Source organism: Mytilus californianus, unplaced genomic scaffold (genome assembly GCF_021869535.1).
Source record: "Mytilus californianus isolate M0D057914Y unplaced genomic scaffold, xbMytCali1.0.p SCAF_11, whole genome shotgun sequence".
NCBI classification, from domain to species: Eukaryota; Metazoa; Mollusca; class Bivalvia; order Mytilida; family Mytilidae; genus Mytilus; species Mytilus californianus.
In genome coordinates, this window is record NW_026262593.1 from 72,930,100 (window position 1) to 72,947,780 (window position 17,681).

The 17,681-nt window shown below is 33.0% G+C and overlaps 1 protein-coding gene across 1 annotated transcript; it reads right to left on the reverse strand.

Annotated features, from left to right (window-relative positions):
• Nucleotides 1–1,532: 1,532 nt before the first annotated feature.
• LOC127720685 (uncharacterized) lies at nucleotides 1,533–8,882 on the reverse strand. Its single transcript, XM_052227407.1, has 3 exons — nucleotides 8,547–8,882; nucleotides 4,788–5,015; nucleotides 1,533–1,784 (listed from the first exon to the last, which is right to left on the reverse strand). Exons 1-3 carry the CDS (start codon nucleotides 8,767–8,769, stop codon nucleotides 1,573–1,575), a joined length of 663 nt encoding a protein of 220 aa, XP_052083367.1. The 5' UTR covers nucleotides 8,770–8,882; the 3' UTR covers nucleotides 1,533–1,572.
• Between the last annotated feature and the right edge of the window lie 8,799 nt (nucleotides 8,883–17,681).

The window sequence follows — 17,681 nt, forward strand, 5'->3', positions numbered from 1 at the left end:
AATAAGAGACTGTCAACTGCTAGGAAACACGTACAAGTGTATTTTTCTCTAACAATTTGGTGGCCTTCTGCCCATTTACCATATGTAATATGAAATACATGATGTATACCTTCCTGTTTTAAGGCACCTACATGTACATGAAATTTTATTAAACTCATTTGGTATTGGCTAACATCTAAGATTGGATGGAATTCCGCGTCTCCAACTAAGGCACTGTTTAAGTGTGACTTGCCTCTGTTCAAATTTTACCTTGCGAATACAAATGTATCAAAACAAATGGAGTGCTCCCTTTGACAATAAAATATCAAAAGGCATGCCAACTTTTAAAATATATGTAAAAACTAACTTTTATCAATCGTATTCTTTAAAACAAAAATCAATTGATATACTAGTACACTTTTGCATTACACTTTGTTTCAGAAAGTCTCCAAAAATTAATGTATCTCATATAGTGCAATTTCTATTTGCTCTCTCTGTATTTAATAGCGCAGGAAGATAGTCGTTCATTAAAAAAATACTTAACAGATAAATGATAAGCTAGTCTGATAAAGATATCTTATCTGATAAGATTGCGTGAGTTTACATGAAGTGTTTATTCCTTTCCCAATTTTAATTATTATTGTAGGGAAGGGTAACAATAGACGAAGCAGAAAAATAAATCAGCTGCTTGAAAAAGGTAAGTTTATTAAGTAAGCTTAAATGAAATCCGTTCATTACAGTAATGACATGTTTATGTAAGTCAAAGCATGTGAAAAGAACACATTTTACATAAAGTCAAACCTCAATATCAAGGTCATCCTTTCAGAGATTTCATATATATTTTTTATTTCCACTGACGGCTAGCGACAAAATTTTACCAGGTGCAACAGGTTTTTTTTTCGGTCATCTGCTTTGAATACTTCATAACCTTTCACAAAATACATGTCCGACTTTGGGTATATGTATGACGGAAAATACTTAATATTGTCTTTACTCACGCCACGTCAGAATGGTTTTAGTAGAAGGACATATACCAAGTTTCTTGTGTAAATTGATTGGTGAACTATTAGTCTCCGATGGTATCAACAACCCAGTAGTCCGTACTTCGGTACTCACATGATTTATAAAGTATTTTTTCTAAAATTCCCGTTGAATTAAATTAAGAAATTAAGAAGAAACTAAGGTTCCAACTCACTCAGGCAAAGTTGACCTTGGCTGAATTTGGCATTTTTTTGTCCCTTTTGGTCATTAAGATCCTAACGTTTCCTCGTATTTATATATACCTAGCTTTCAAATTTTTGGGTTTGAAGCGTCCCCAAAGAAGGTTAATCCAGAAAAGCGCTTCTGAAGCGCGAAATTTATACTGTTTCGGTACTTATACATCCCTCGGATTTCAAATGTTTGGCATTGAGCGTTCCTGATGAAGGTAAATTCAGAAAAGCGCTTCGGACGCATGAAATTATTTAACGTGTTGTTTTCAATTTTTTATAAAGTGTTATTTTCATTTACTTGGGCAATACTTAAGAGATTGAATGGCACAGACTACACATATATGACGTATTCTGCAATAACATTTTATTTTATAAGACGGAGTCATTCATATACTTCGACCTCAGCTAACTGCAGATAGTTATCTGCAGAGTTCGCCTCCATAATCTGTAGTTTGACATAACGAGCCTCAATTGGCTGCCTACAGACAAGAATGACAAGTTCCCCATTTGTAGCCCTTCCTTTGTAATGACCACACAAACTCATTCCTGACAAAGACTTTCCAGCAGTAACATCCAAGTTGTAAAGTCTATGTCCTATAAATAAATAAATAAATATATATATAATATATCACAACTGTCGATGGCTTAAGATACATGTATATTTTGATTAAATTTGTCATCGATAAACATATGTTGTTTCTGATTTTTCTTTCTTTTTGAACGGCAGCACTTAACCAACAGCTGTTGTTAGCTTCCTGTAGTAGCGAGCACAATGTGGTTTTCAAATTTTGTGCCGTATTTTATTTCCTTGTTCAAGTTAGGGGTCATCCTTTTGATAGTTGGACTGTGTCGGTTTTCTTATTGTGTGTTTTACCTTTATGACATATGATCTAGAGGCAGAGGGGGAGGTTGTTCGCACGTAAAACTGGTTTAATCACATCTGATTTATTACCTGCACCAAGTCAGCTCAGTAGTCAGTACATCGGTACTGACATGATTTATAACAAACCCTTCTAAATTGTCCGTTAATAAATTTTGATATTATAAAGAAACTAAGGTTTCAACTCCCGCAGGCAAAGTTGACCTTAGATGAATTCGGCTATTTGTTTTAGGTGTTTTTAGTCATATAGCTCTTCAACTGTTTCGGTACTTATACATCCCTCGGATTTCAAATGTTTGGCTTTGAGCGTTCCTGATGAAGGTAAATCCAGAAAACCGCTTCGGACGCATGGAATTATTTAACGTGCTGTTTTCAATTTTTTTCAGGCTATATGGACCATGTCTTTTTCGTTATATGTCTTATTTTCGGGAGAGTTTTGACTGTTGTACTGTACAATGTTTTGGGAAATTCCTGTTATCCTTTTCGTCTCGCCTGTTACGAATGTCAGTTTGTGAACATAGGGATTCTAATCCGGTGCTGGTGGGGTAGGCTCTTTTAACGAGGCGTCATATTTCTGAAGGAAGAAGACCTGGATGCTTCATTACTTGTTTACATATGCCTCATGTTCTGAAGTTTCCGTCTGACATTTTGTTTTTACAATTTTTTAAAGAAAGTATGAGTAATTTGACAACTATATTTGGTATTCAGATATATTGCAAGGGTATACATGTCTGTCAGACAAGGATCGCCTAACCTTGCTTCAAATTCATGAATCAGTTACATTTCGTGCTAAGGTCGATTTCTCGGACACTATAAGAAATAGGTCAACTGTATTAGGTATATAGAATGAAAGGATCTAACCTTGACCTCATGTTATGAATATGAGAAGCATTCTGACGTGTAATGGCTGCAACCAAATCTCGATAATAAATATAAATTTTATTTTATAAATTTAGTGCGTCAGAAGTGCTTTTCTTGATTTACCTTCAAACCCAAACATTTTAAAGCCAAGGTTGTATAACTAGTTGAGTACGTGAGGAGCTATAAAAAAGATAAAGGAGGGTCTTGATGGGTCGGACTACATTTCTGTATTCTTTATTTTTTGTATGACCATTATTCTCTATTCTTAGTATTTTAGAACCACATTATTAGCCTTTTTTTATTTTTTTTTTTGCTAATTGTTCTCTATTCCTTTTTTTGTCCGTTTTTTTTTATTCTGTAAAGCCCATCCAGACCCTCATAACGGTCGTTAAACGTCAAAAAGATTTCCTGGTTGTGTCATTGTTGGATATTCTTGTCTGTTTCATATTTTTAATGGTTTTAGAGAGACTCACACAGTCTAAGATGTCTCAGCAAGAAAGGTTGGATGAGACAGTGATTTCTTTTATTTTTGCGCTATTTTTACATTTCTTGATCGGTGTGAGAAAAATATTTCTCCTCACTAGTGAAATATCTGTTCTCGGCAAATTATTGGTCGAAATTTAATTATGACGTCAAATTTTCTTGGTTTTTCTGAATTTCCTAATGTGACGTCATGAAAAAATGCGACCATGCCTGATGACGTCACATATAAAGAACACAACTTTCTGCAAATTTGTGAAAAGGAAGGATAAAAATCATTAGAGAAACAGATTCCACCACTATTACTCGTGTATTACGATATTTTTCCACTCTCAACAGTTAAAGTTTAATTATTTAAAAAGCTCGGCAAGCCTCGCGCTTCAGATATTAAAATTTAACTGTCTCGAATGGAGAAATATCGTAACACACTTGTTGCAGTGGTGAAATCTATATATATCAGTTCACTGCAACTACTAGATTCGTTGTAGCTAACTACTAACAAGATTCGAAAGGAATTCCTCAAATCCTTAACAATCGCGCGAAAGATACATCAACCACAAAATGTAACACCTTGGTGAGAAATGAGTCTCAAAACTTTGTCAGCCGCAGATGATATTGCTCTTTGGCAGAATCTAGTATTTACAGATTAAATTGTACTTTTTCAAAACATAATATTTTTAAACACCTGATCGACCGGAGTTCGTTACTGATTTATTTACGGATGGTATTTAACGCTACAGCATTTATTATAGTATCAATAAATCCGTTAAAGTAACCTTTATTACTTATCATTCCAATAACAAAAATTATGTTCAGATCAAAAATGTTATCAAAACTTAATGAAATATTCGTGTGTGTGGGAATTCATGTTCGTGACGTCACGAAACGAGTTAAAACATTTATAAACTTGTTTTTGGTTGCCATTGCTGCTCAGCAATAAAATAAGACTTTACATGAAACATTGAAATTATATTTACAGGATTTTCTTTGAACGAGGAAACCGAATTACTGGCCGGGTATTGCTGAACTACTGCAAAAACTAAGTGTTAAATGGCCTTTGTATAAATAGTTGAGTACGTGAGGAGCTATTAGGTCAAAAATGTAAATTTCATTATTTCTTTGACGTCACAGGGACATCACAACTAACATTTCTTTTCTAAAGTGTCCAGATTATATTATCCTATTACTTTATCGATGAAACTATGATTTAAGAATTTTGATATTTTGGGCATATCAAGGGTAAGCAACTAGTTCTTTTCAAACCTCCTTCTTTCACTGTTTCCCGCTTCAGATTTTTGACCAAACTAGTACGTTTTATTATAATTTTAAAGTGAAATGGTCCATATCTACGTTTTTATTTCTATAATTAATACTACCAGAGGACAATCTGTTGTAGACTTCAACACGGCGGATTTTGTAAGTGTTTCCTAAGTCGACCCACCAAGATGGTTTGCTCGTTCCATAGTTAACTCCATTCCTGAAACCGGTATGTCCTGTGTGAGAAAAGGTTACTACGTTCCCATCAACAGCGTGGCTACATGCTTCTAAATAAGTAGAACTTTGTCCACAGTTCTTCTTGTATGCAAGGTTGAATCTACCAAATTCTGTTAAAGATAAAAACATTAGGACAGGGAAAATTTTTGTTAGCATAATTTTCGTTGAAATGAAACAAACCAATAGTGTCTTATCCACCATTTTCTACATAAGAAAATGTCTGTACCAAGTCAGGAATATGACAGTTGTAATCTATTCGTTTGATGTGTTTGAGCTTTTGATTTTGCCGTTTGATTAGGAACTTTTCTTTTTGAATTTTCCGTCTGAGTTCAGTATTTTTCTTATTTTACTTCATACATGTAATACAACAGTCGCAGTTCCAGGGGGCGTAGAGGGCGTACGCCCCCCTTTTTTGGTCAATAAAATTTAAAATCTCATGTGTTTTTTACGATTTATGTAATTTTTTAGTATAACATCGTCCAAAATTTTGTTCGCCTATCTCCGCTAGGCAGTATATCTAAATTATCGGGAATAACGCCCCCTTTCAAAAATCCTGGATACGCCCCTGTATAAAGAGAGGAGTAAGTCATAAGTCGTGCCATAATCATATGAGTTAAATTCTAGAATCTGTAAATCAAAAAATCTTTATTGTCATATAAGCATAATGAACAAATTTAGCTTGTAAAATTTACACATATATTTTACAGTTTGTTAAAGTACTAAGGTCTCTTGTCCTAAGTAAACACGATAAAGTATAACCGTTTAAAATAGAGACTTTTCGAAAATTCCGATAATCATTTATCATCATGCATAGAGTGTATCTGCTTTTTGGTATCTTTACTAAAGTAAAGAATTTCACGGATTTTCAGGAAGACACTTGGCTCAAATTGAAGGAGATAAAGTTTAGACGGTGCAGGATGAGGTTGGTCTAGCATTAGCACTTCTACTCTTACAAGCATATGTCTTTTTAGGCGCTTATTTACAAATGCACTTTTGAAAATTAAATTATCCCAACCATAGAATGTTCGGGAATCCACAAATATTTATACTAGGTACTTAGACGTATCCAGCTGTGTTTAACGTTGTTTAGTCTGCAAATAACATCAATCAAGATCCTTTTTTATTCCGTGTAATCAATAAATACTGACAATTAACAAATTCAGTTTTCCCCGATACCTAATGTTATTAGTGTTGTCTTTCTTTGCATCGACGCAGAATATTTTGTGTGCTAGTAAATTTATTTTAAAACTGAAATTAAAAAAAAATTAAGGCTGATTCTGCTTTATTCATAGATATATATTTACAATTTCCTTCATTAGGGTCTGGATGGGTTTACAGAAAATAGATAACAGAAAAAATGACCTAAAACTTTATGGAATACAGTGAGGTGTTAAGATATAAGGAATAGAGAATAATTGGCGAAAAAAATTGATGATACAGAAAAATTATCAAACACGTAAAGGTTGGAGAAGTTGGCGAATAGTAATGATTTCGTAAATGTTGGCGAGGTAGGCGAAGTTGGCGAACAGTATTGATTTCGTAAAGGTTGGCGAAGTTGGCGAACATTACGAACTTTTACACAATCCTGTACCTGAATGGAAAACTGACTTGTCAGCAAGGGCGCCGCTTGCATATTTTGTGTGAGGCATAGAAACAAATAGTTAATACTCATGCAAGCAAAGCAATTCAAGTTCATGAGGTATAATTGTCTTAAATTTTGAGACAAGGAATTAATTCAGGATATGTTCTCATTCAATATAAAATGTTGTTAAAATCCAAGCACTATATATTTTGGCGGCCATTTTGTAAATAGTGGACAACCAATAAATTTTCACACAGGGAATCAATTTGGAATAGCAAATTTACCTACATGTATATTTTCATTCAGATCAAATTCAGATGATCTCAAAAAACTGTCATTTTTTAACAAAAATAAGTTTTTACAAAAATTTTGACATGGGGAATCAAATTAGAAAGCATATTATACCTGTATATCAATTTTCGATGGAAAAATTACACAATTTTTTTTTTTAATTTGTCATTTTTTAAACAAGAAAGTTTTACTCCAAATTTGACACCAAAAATTAATATGAATAGCATGTAATACCTATATTTCAATGTTGGTCGAAACCTACACATAAAAAGTAGTTTCTAAAAATATGTGATTTGTTTTACAAAAAATTAGCTAATACTACATATTTTATTTATTTTTGGCACTTACAATCATATTGGAATATCTTGTTATACTTTTATATCTATTTTTATTGAAATTCTAGCTCAAAAAGATGTTTTTAAAAATTTGTAATTGTTTTAACAAAAACTAAGTTCTTTACCCCAATTTTTGTCCAAATGTCACGAACATCGCAATGGATCTTCCTTTTATGGGTAGCTACACTGGAAAATTAAAGAAATATGTTGAAGAAATACTGACTTATTGGCTGACGGACAAAAAGACAGATAGTGCTTACTATAGAAATGGAGACCCACCTTCATACCCGCACTTGCGCGGGGTACTTTCTAGTTATTAAAGAAAGTAAATTAATGTATCAAAAGAGTAAAATACACCAAGAGAGCAATCGAAGACCAACGGTTAAAGAAAGACAGTCATCACCAAGACGAAAAGAAAAAGAACGAACAGATAAACAACAGTTCACAAAACACTACTAAAGATTGAACCTACTAAAAACAGAGGGTGAAAAAAATTGCAGAACATTCGTTGAATTAGGTTTCAGAGAATACAAGGGAATCATGCATTATTTATTTCAGTATGCCGATTTATATGTAAAATCTTGTTAAAAATATAGATTCACACATTTACTGATTGTATCAGTAAAATAAGACATAAGCAATATAACACCATAAATTGCAAAAACAATCTCTGATATTAGGTACATAAATGTTGCTATATGCTATGTACAAGATATAAACAATTTATTTTAAAAATTGGAAACAACACGTTTGACAATTTCATACCTCCGAAAAGCTTTTCTGGATTTACCTTCATCAGGAACGCTCAAAGCCAAACATTTGAAATCCGAGGGATATATAAGTACCGAACCAGTTGAAGAGCTATATGACTAAAAACACCTAAAACAAATAGCCAAATTCATCTAAAGTCAACTTTGCCTGAGGGAGTTGAAACCTTAGTTTCTTTATAATTTCAAAATTTATAAACAGACAATTTTAGAAAGGTTTGTTATAAATCATGTCAGTACCGACGTACTGACTTCTGAGCTGATGATACCCTCGGGGACTGATAGTCCACCAGCAGAGGTATCGACCCAGTGATGTAAAAAATTAATTGTATGTATTAATAATAGGAAGTGTACGGCAAACCAAAACTTTACAGTAAAGCAAATAAATGTAATACACATTGAATTTAAAGTCTGTTAATTATTAAACGTAACTGGTATCCCAAACGATTTTTTAAACTTCATGTTTCATAGCAATTTATAGAAAGAAATCGTTTTGTTAATCAAAAGACGACAAGGAAGTTGCAATATAAAGAACATATTGAAGAAAGGAAGCAGATAAACAAATAAATCCGAACTTTTAAAAAAATAATTGCAAGCTATGAAAATGACAGATGAATACTTTTATGAATAACAATCATTTTATGGTGTGTTCCTGAAATGTCTCACCTTTAGTACCAATTTGTGCTTTCAGAACTTTATTTTCTTTTTCCAGGGCATCAATCCTCCTTTGAAGGACACCATTCTCCTTTTGAAGGACACCAGTATCCCTTTGAAGAACACCCATCTTCTCTTGAACTTTATTGAATTCTGGAAACAAACCCAGAACTGATTCTGTCGCCTGACATCTAACAGCTGCAAGACAAAATACTATTAAGAATTGAACCTGCATAATTTTCGCTCGCTTCCACTTGAAACAACACTATATAATGTTTTATCATTGGGTTTCCAATTTATATAAGGCTACTACTGTTTCCTGATGAAATCGTTTTTATTCATGATTAATTGTTATGTGTGTCATATTTATATCTATTTTTATCTACTTTGATAGTAAAAACTTAAAATCAGATCATATTGAATGTTGTTGAGGTTACAATATTTCCTTTTATTACGATATATCGATAAATCGATAAATGTTATTACTAGTATATTTTATTTCATTGGCAAAACTCAGTTGTAAGGGGGACAGAGTGAGCAAAAAAAAAAGTCGAAGAAAAATAGAAAACACCATGGTTAAAAGAAAAAACAACGAAACAGATAAAAAACACTCCATAAAAGAGGGACGAGAGATACCAGAGGGACAGTCAAACTCATAGATCGAAAACAAACTGACAACGTCATGGCCAAAAATAAAAAGACAAACAGACAAATAATAGTACAGATGACACAACATAGAAAACTAAAGACTAAGCAACACGAACCCCACCAAAAACTGGGGGTGATGTCAGGTGCTCCGGAAGGGTAAGCAGATCCTGCTCCACATGTGGCACCCGTCGTGTTGCTTATGTTATTACAAATCCGGTAAATAGTCTAATTCGATAAGTCACATCCGTGAAAAGGGAAGGGTATTGTAGTTACGACATAAGGAACATATCCGATATCATCTGTGAAACGGTTATTCCATAACGGTCAACCAACTCGTGATGGCGTCCGTAAAATTTACGAAGGGATGACTTCAACTTCACCATTTGGAACTCTTGGTTTAATAGCTTCCTTGTGAGCAGCAATCCTCTATCAAGGAAATCATGATAGGAAACACAAGCCCGGGAATATCGTATCAATTGGGAGATATATACTCCGTATGCAGGCGCTGCTGGAATGTTGCTACATAGAAATGGAAAGTTCACAATTGGGAAGCTGAAATCATCTCTTTTGTCGTAAAGTTTTGTTTTCAACCGACATAACAAACTTTAGGTTAGGCAACACGAGCCAGACGACAAACCGAGCTTAACTCGGTTGCTCCGGGAGTGTAAGCAGTTAAAACTGCAATTACTGCTAAAAAAGTTAATCTGATTTTCAAATGTGGAAATAAATCTCAGCAATGGGTACATTTCTGCATTACAGTAACCATATTATATCATCCTATTAAACTGTAAATGATATTTTAATACGGAAAAGATGAAGAAGTTAACTAATTTCGTAGTTTTAGGACCAATAATGGTTCTATTGACACCTCATTCTTTAACGGTTTTAGCAAAATACGGTCAGCAAATTTCAGAGACCGATAATGGCTCTAACATAAATCATTTGTTTGTAGTTTTAGCAAAATACGGCCAGCTAATTTCAGAGACCGATAATGGCTCTAACATACATCATTTGTTTGCAGTTTAGCAAAATACGGCCAGCTAATTTCAGAGACCGATAATGGCTCTAAAATACATGACTTTTTTGCAGTTTTAGCAAAATACGGCCAGCAAATTTCAGAGTCCGATAATGGCTTCTACATACATCATTTGTTTGCAGTTTTAGCAAAATACGGCCAGCTAATTTCAAAGACCGATAATGGCTCGAACATACATCATTTGTTTGCAGTTTTAGCAAAATACGGCTTGCTAATTTCAGAGACCGATAATGGCTCTAACATACATCATTTGTTTGTAGTTTAAGCAAAATACGGCCAGCTAATTTCCGAGACCGATAATGGCTCTAACATACATGATTTGTTTGCAGTTTTAGCAAAATACGGTCAGCTAATTTCAAAGTCCAATAATGGCTCTGACATACATTATTTGTTTGCAGTTTTAGCAAAATACGGCCAGCTAATTTCAGAGACTGGTTATGGCTCTAACATACATCATTTATTTGCAGTTTTAGCAAAATACGACCAGCTAATTTCAGAGACCGATAGTGGCTCTAACATACATCATTTGTTTGCAGTTTTAGCAAAATACGGTCAGCTATTTTCAGAGACCGATAATGGCTCTAATATACATCATTTGTTTGCAGTTTTAGCAAAATACGGTCAGCTAATTTCAGAGACCGATAACGGCTCTAACATACATCATTTATTTGCAGTTTTAGCAAAATACGACCAGCTAATTTCAGAGACCGATAGTGGCTCTAACATACATCATTTGTTTGCAGTTTTAGCAAAATACGGTCAGCTATTTTCAGAGACCGATAATGGCTCTAATATACATCATTTGTTTGCAGTTTTAGCAAAATACGGCCAGCAAATTTCAGAGACCGATAATGGCTCTAATACATTGAAGAGCACCAATCCTTTCTTGATTTTCATTGAATTCCGGGAACAAATCTAGAACAGATTCCGTTGCCTGACATCTTACAGCTGCAAGAAAGAAAACAAATGTAAGAAATTTGGCCTGCATACTTTTCGCTTCTTTGCACTGGAAGCGAAAGGACACTCATTGGGATTCTACTGTTGTTTCCTGTTCCTGTCATGTATATGCATAGTAATTAGTTAGTAAGCTAGTTGTGGGTGGTTCACATCCCAGACAACAACTTATTAAAACTTAGCTTAATAAATTTAGATCAACTTTGATAGTAAAAAATTAAATAATCAGGTAATATTGGATTTTTGTTGACAATTTCCTTTTATTGAGATCATTGTGATAAACATTTCTTTTTTTTTTGTATAGTAATATAATATTTCTTAAAGGTGTAACGCAAAGTTAACGTGCAATATCATACATTGTGCTATTGAAAACATAGTTTGAAACAATCGCCGTCAATTGTTACAAAAATATGTTTTTAACCAGTTTTTCAAATTTTTACAACAAAAGGGTTTTTTGCCTGAATATTGGTGAATATCGTCTCTCGTAGAATATATATTTAACTCGCAAGCTCGTGCAATATAAGAATCTACTTGGGTCGGTATTCACCATTACTCATTCAAATACCCTATATCATTTTATATAAAAATGTTGAAAGGGGATCCATCCGGGGGAAGCAATCAAAAACAAGTCGAAGAAACACCATCGCCAAAGAAAATGATGACAAACAACAGTCTACAAATCACTAAAACAGGAAACATTGATCAATTCAAAACCCACCACAAACCTGGCATAACTCAGTTGTTCCGGAGATAAGAAGTTAACTTAGAATTGCAACTACTGCTGCTAAGATACTTCATCTGATTATGAAATATGAATAAATAGATAAATATCTTGTAATTGCTCATATATCAAACTAGAATGTATCATATTGCCACTCTTCTTTTTTTCCTTTAAATTCACAAAGTTTTATCAATCTATAGATAGCTAGCTTGTCGCAATAAACCATTTTTTTGAGTTAGCAGCGATAAATGATTCATAATAAAAAAACAGTTGATATCAACATATTTGCATGTAAGTCTATTATTCATATTCATTTAACCAAAAACTAGATGGATATAACTTAGGAAAATATGTTAATTTTGTCATGTTTATCATTATGATCTCTAATGGACATCATTAATTAAAAGTCTGCGTTAAGCAACCATAATTTATCATCCTGTCCATTTCTCAATAATACTAATACAATTCGGAAAGATTAAGAACATGAAGAAGTTCTATTTTTTTGTATTTTACGGGCCAAAAATGACTCTTAGCATACCTCATCCTTTCGCAGTTTTAGCAAAATACGATCAAACTGCTAGAAATGGCTAGGATTCTCAATTAACAACTGTGTAGTTTTTTAATGTCTGTAAAAAATGAATTCCGATCAAACAGTACAACTGCAAGGGCTATGTGAAAGTGCAGCGAGTTAAGAACATATTTCGTCATGTTGAATGTTACATTGTGAGACGAAGAAGAACCAAACAAGCGATGTGCCTTTGTATTTAGTTTTTTCTTGTGAGTGTATAGTGATTTTATGTTATAATTTGGCAATTATATGCATTCATTCCCATTGAATACCATATTCATTTTTGTTGACTCCATTTTCATATTACTCGATAGATCAATTTACAATAGAAACATTTTCTTTTCATTTTGACATGGCATTTCTAACCGAGTAGTATACTTGTCTATATTACATACCAATTATATGTCCAAAATATCACAAGAGTTTGTGCGATTTCAAGACACGACGAAAATACAGTCTTTTTAAGCTTTTTGTCCTGTTACTAGTACGTAGTGAACTAATATGAACTTTGTATTTCCTGACAATGTAAGTGTCTTGTTTTGTATCCTGCAACTTTTAAAACATCGATACTGAAAATTGTATTTGTTTTATTCAGAACGTTTTACAGTATGAAAATGCATAGGATTATGTTTTATTGTTTTATATATCCCGAATCGAAAGTAAAGTCTATTTAATACATAAGGATCTGAAAATCTGCATCTATCAAAAGACAGAACGGACAGTTTAACTTGGCTTCGACATTCAAAATACATAGCAAAATAATACTGAATACCGGTTAAATTATAAACTCATAGCAGGAGACGCTCGGCCTGTTGATGCATCCGGTATCGCTTAAACCAGGTTTAATCCACCATTTTCTACATAGGAAAATGTCTGTACCAAGTAAAGCACATGACAGTTGTTATCCATTCTTTGATGTGTTTGAGCTTTTGATTTTGCCATTTGATTAGGGACTTTCGGTTTTGAATATTCCTTGGAGCTCGGTATTTTTGTTATTTTACTTTTCGCTACTCTTTGAGCTCATGCGGTTCCCTCGATTTGGGTATGTTACATTGATTAAAAGCGGTTTCAACTTTGGACGCGTGAAATTAATAACGTGTTGTTTTCATTTCTTATATCTTTTTGGTCGATTTATGAGATTTGAACATTGATCATATGCTGTTGTATAACTTCAGACTTTTCTGATCTTTTAATGTCACTAAAATTCGGCTTGCAGTTAGACTGGGCATAGATATAGATTCTAACAAAACAAATTATAGGTATTCTTTTTTTATCTTCGGACTGTGAAGAGAAAAGTATCAATTTGACATTAAATTCGAACATAATCAAGGTGAAATGGTCCGAGGCACTGGCTGAACCTCCCCGTGATCTTTCAATCTTTAAGAACTAGGTATTATATAGAAAAGGATTTTAATTAATTGTAATTTCTAGAAACGTTGTCATCGATATGTATGAATGGCTCTTAGTGCCAGCTTGATAATCAAAATACATCTCAAACGACTACCGGGAATCGCTTAAATGAGAGTCACACACTACAAACCAGTAAAAGTACAAGTTCAGACTGTTAAGTATGGTTCAGACTACAGTCGAGTATTATCAAGTAAATTTCAGTCCAACTCAGACTGGTCGAGTAAAAATCAGTACAGTCGAGTACAGATATAGCCCATTTCAGACTTTTACTGGTTTATAGTGGAGCTTTCAACGTCAACATGTCCTTTTACAAGGCTAAATATTCTGAATATATTATATTACGGAAACTGTACTATGTTCTCCATGGAACTCCTGTATTTGATTTTTGATAAATGTACTTATCTATCTTTGAAAATGATTTTAAAATTAGATTTTTCATCAAATCTGGTGGTTGTAATTTCTTTCACCTATTACGGAATGCCAGATAAAAATATTTAACTTCTTGAACAAGTAGGTTCTTACTTAGTTTAAGTACTTCAGACGTCATGCATATCGTAAAAAAAACATCAAAGTTTACAAAATAGTCTCCTATACAGTATTCGTACTGTGCCACGGTGCGTCTTTCGTGGCCCTGTTTCGTAACCAGTACATATATACATTTTATGTTTCCCTACAATATATGAATATTGCTTTTTCATTCAATGTAAGATATTCATCGCTTCCGTTTATCTATGTACCTGTATTTGTATAGTAAAATGGTCGATTACAGGAGAAGTTTAGATATCCTCTTATTAATATTTAGATATAAAGATATATATATATATATATATATATATATAATTTATTGGAATATATAACTATATTAACTCAAGATATCTAATTTTGCTATCTATGCATTAAATTTTATGACAACCATATCAATTTTTTCAAAATGCTTACGCCATCATATAGGCTATATTGGCGTTATAACTACCATTTCTATCGTATATTGGCGTTATAACTACCATTTCTATCCTATATTGGCGTTATAACTACCATTTCTATCCTAAATTGGCGTTACAACTACTAGCTATTTCTATCCTAAACTGTCTAGTTTATTCCTATTCCTTTATCATTTTCAGATAATTTTGAAAGGATCGATTGATTGAAGAAATGTACTATTTGGCAATTTGTCGAATACACTTTTCTTTCTGTTAATTTATTTAAATATACAAAATAACATGTTAGGAAGCAGACAATGCTGTACAATGTACATATTCACAGGTATAACATGTTAGGAAGCAGACAATGCTGTACAATGTACATATTCACAGGTATAACATGTTAGGAAGCAGACAATGCTGTACAATGTACATATTCACAGGTATAACATGTTAGGAAGCAGACAATGCTGTACAATGTACATATTCACAGGTATAACATGTTAGGAAGCAGACAATGCTGTACAATGTACATATTCACAGGTATAACATGTTAGGAAGCAGACAATGCTGTACAATGTACATATTTAGAATTCTAAAAGGACAATTGCAACATTCCTCACAACTCTGACAATAGCGTTATAGGCGAAACGCAAGAGAGGTCGTGTAGTTACGATTGAAGTTTGCGCATGTTTGATTACCCGTAAAAATACGATTATTGATAGATATGTCAAAGAGTTAATGCAAACGAGCGATGTGTCATATCAAATAGAGATAGAGCAAGTGTTAATCGGAGGACTTTTAACAGTATCAAATATGATAGAAATAAAAACATATTTTACAAAACTCATTGGTTTTTTTTCAGACGGAAACTCTTATCTAGGAAACAGGTGCATCCGTTGATGTAAGTGTTTATGACAATTCCTTTTCATTTACAAGGATGTAATCGTTTGATTTGAGTTATAAGATGTACAAATAATTATTTAGAGCATATACCTTTTTTTATCTAAGCTTAAATTTGAATTTATACTAACGAATTGATCTGGCGTTGACTAAAAAATCCATGTGATCTACTTTTATGTTCATTTGTCTTTTTTTCCATTCGTTACACCAGTATCACCAGTTTCACAATTTTTATTCTAACTTGAACCTCCGAGTTAATTTGGATTTAAACGTGGCTGACATTATTGTTAAACTTTCTTGACATGCCTGAATGTAAATATATTTTACTGGATTCGATAGATTTTGATTTGGTTATTCTTTTACTATTAATATAAGTGCATTATGTTTTTAAAATTAAAGTTTTGTCAGGAAAACTAACAATATCGGCTAAAATGGTGTTAATCAAAAGTATATTTTTCAAAAAACATGTCTGTTTTGAACATTTCAATGAAATTCAAATACCGTTAAAGTGAAATGACGTTGCATGCAACTAATTTTTTCTGTATTTTCACAATGTAGACCGCCGTAATCTTTTACTCAATATGGGAGGCTGAGGTCAAAAATAAGTTTAATGAACTAAAAACATAAATTGCCGGCCATGAAGACACCCTATCTGTGTTTGCTTTCTTTCATCTTAGATCAAGCTTAAAGTTAATATACAATGAATAGACTAGATTAATGTAAATAATGAATGAAATTAAAAATTTTTATAGTGTATGTGTTTTTACAAGCAAATATGACACAACTTTTAATCTCCTTTAATATTAATGAACCGAAAACAAAAGATTTCTGATTGATTTTATCACTTGATTTACGATACCTGTAAAGCTGTTCACTTTCTAAATCATTTATGAGAATATTTATATAGGTCACAGGAAAATCGCGAATTCAAAACGGCCCGAATTTAGATTGTGTTAATAAATCGCGAAATAAAGACGGCGCGAAAATTTCCCGGTTTACAGTATGTTACTTCGCATCGTCCCGGGGCCTCGATGACCGAGTGGTCTGAGTAGTCGAACTACTGTGGTTGTAAGTTCGAATCCCGCACGGGCAGGTGCACTCGACTCCAAACTTAATTGACTAGTATTGTCAGTTTTCCTATCGAAGGTCGGTGGTTCTCTCCGGGCATTCCAGCTTCCCCCACCAATAAAAACTGACCGCCACGAAATAGCACAATAGTGTTGAAAAGGGAGTTTAACACAAATCAATCAATCGCATCGTTCCAAAGAAACACTTATAAGACAGCTAATCATTTGGTACACCATAAGCGCGTTTCGTCTACCTGCAAGACATTTCTAATAAAACATGCAAACTACTAATTATATAAGAATGTAGACAAACGAGAAGGGTCCAGAAGGCCAACATCATTTCTAACAAAATATATTTAACTTAGATTTTATGGAACTTAATTAAGTCTAATATTGACGTGGAATGTCATTGATTTGTTCATTTGTTACTGTTTATACGATATTAAATTATTCCAAACACCAAGGTTTCTCTATCCTCGAGCATATTTTTTTAAATTTCTCTTACAGTTTTGATGCGTAATGTAAACGACTTTGGAAAGAACTTTGGTAATAACGATATATCAGTGTTGTTTTTCTCATGGTAATTCTTTTTACTTGAATTGTATTGATTTAGTTCTTGTAATTTAATCTTTGTTAAGTCAGTTCTTTTTACTTGAAATTTATTGATTTAGTTTCTGATAATTTACTCTTTGTTAAGGCAGTTCTGTTTACTTGATAGGTATTGATTTAGTTCCTGTAATTTTCTCTTTGTTATGGCAGTTCTTTTTACTTGAAATGTATTGATTTAGTTCCTGAAAAATTACTCTTTGTTAAAGGGGCACAAGCTGTCAAATTCATGTTCACCGATTTGACTCAAATTCTTATATTTGTTATAAAACAATGTAAAACATTTATCCAAATTATAAAAAATCTAAAATAAA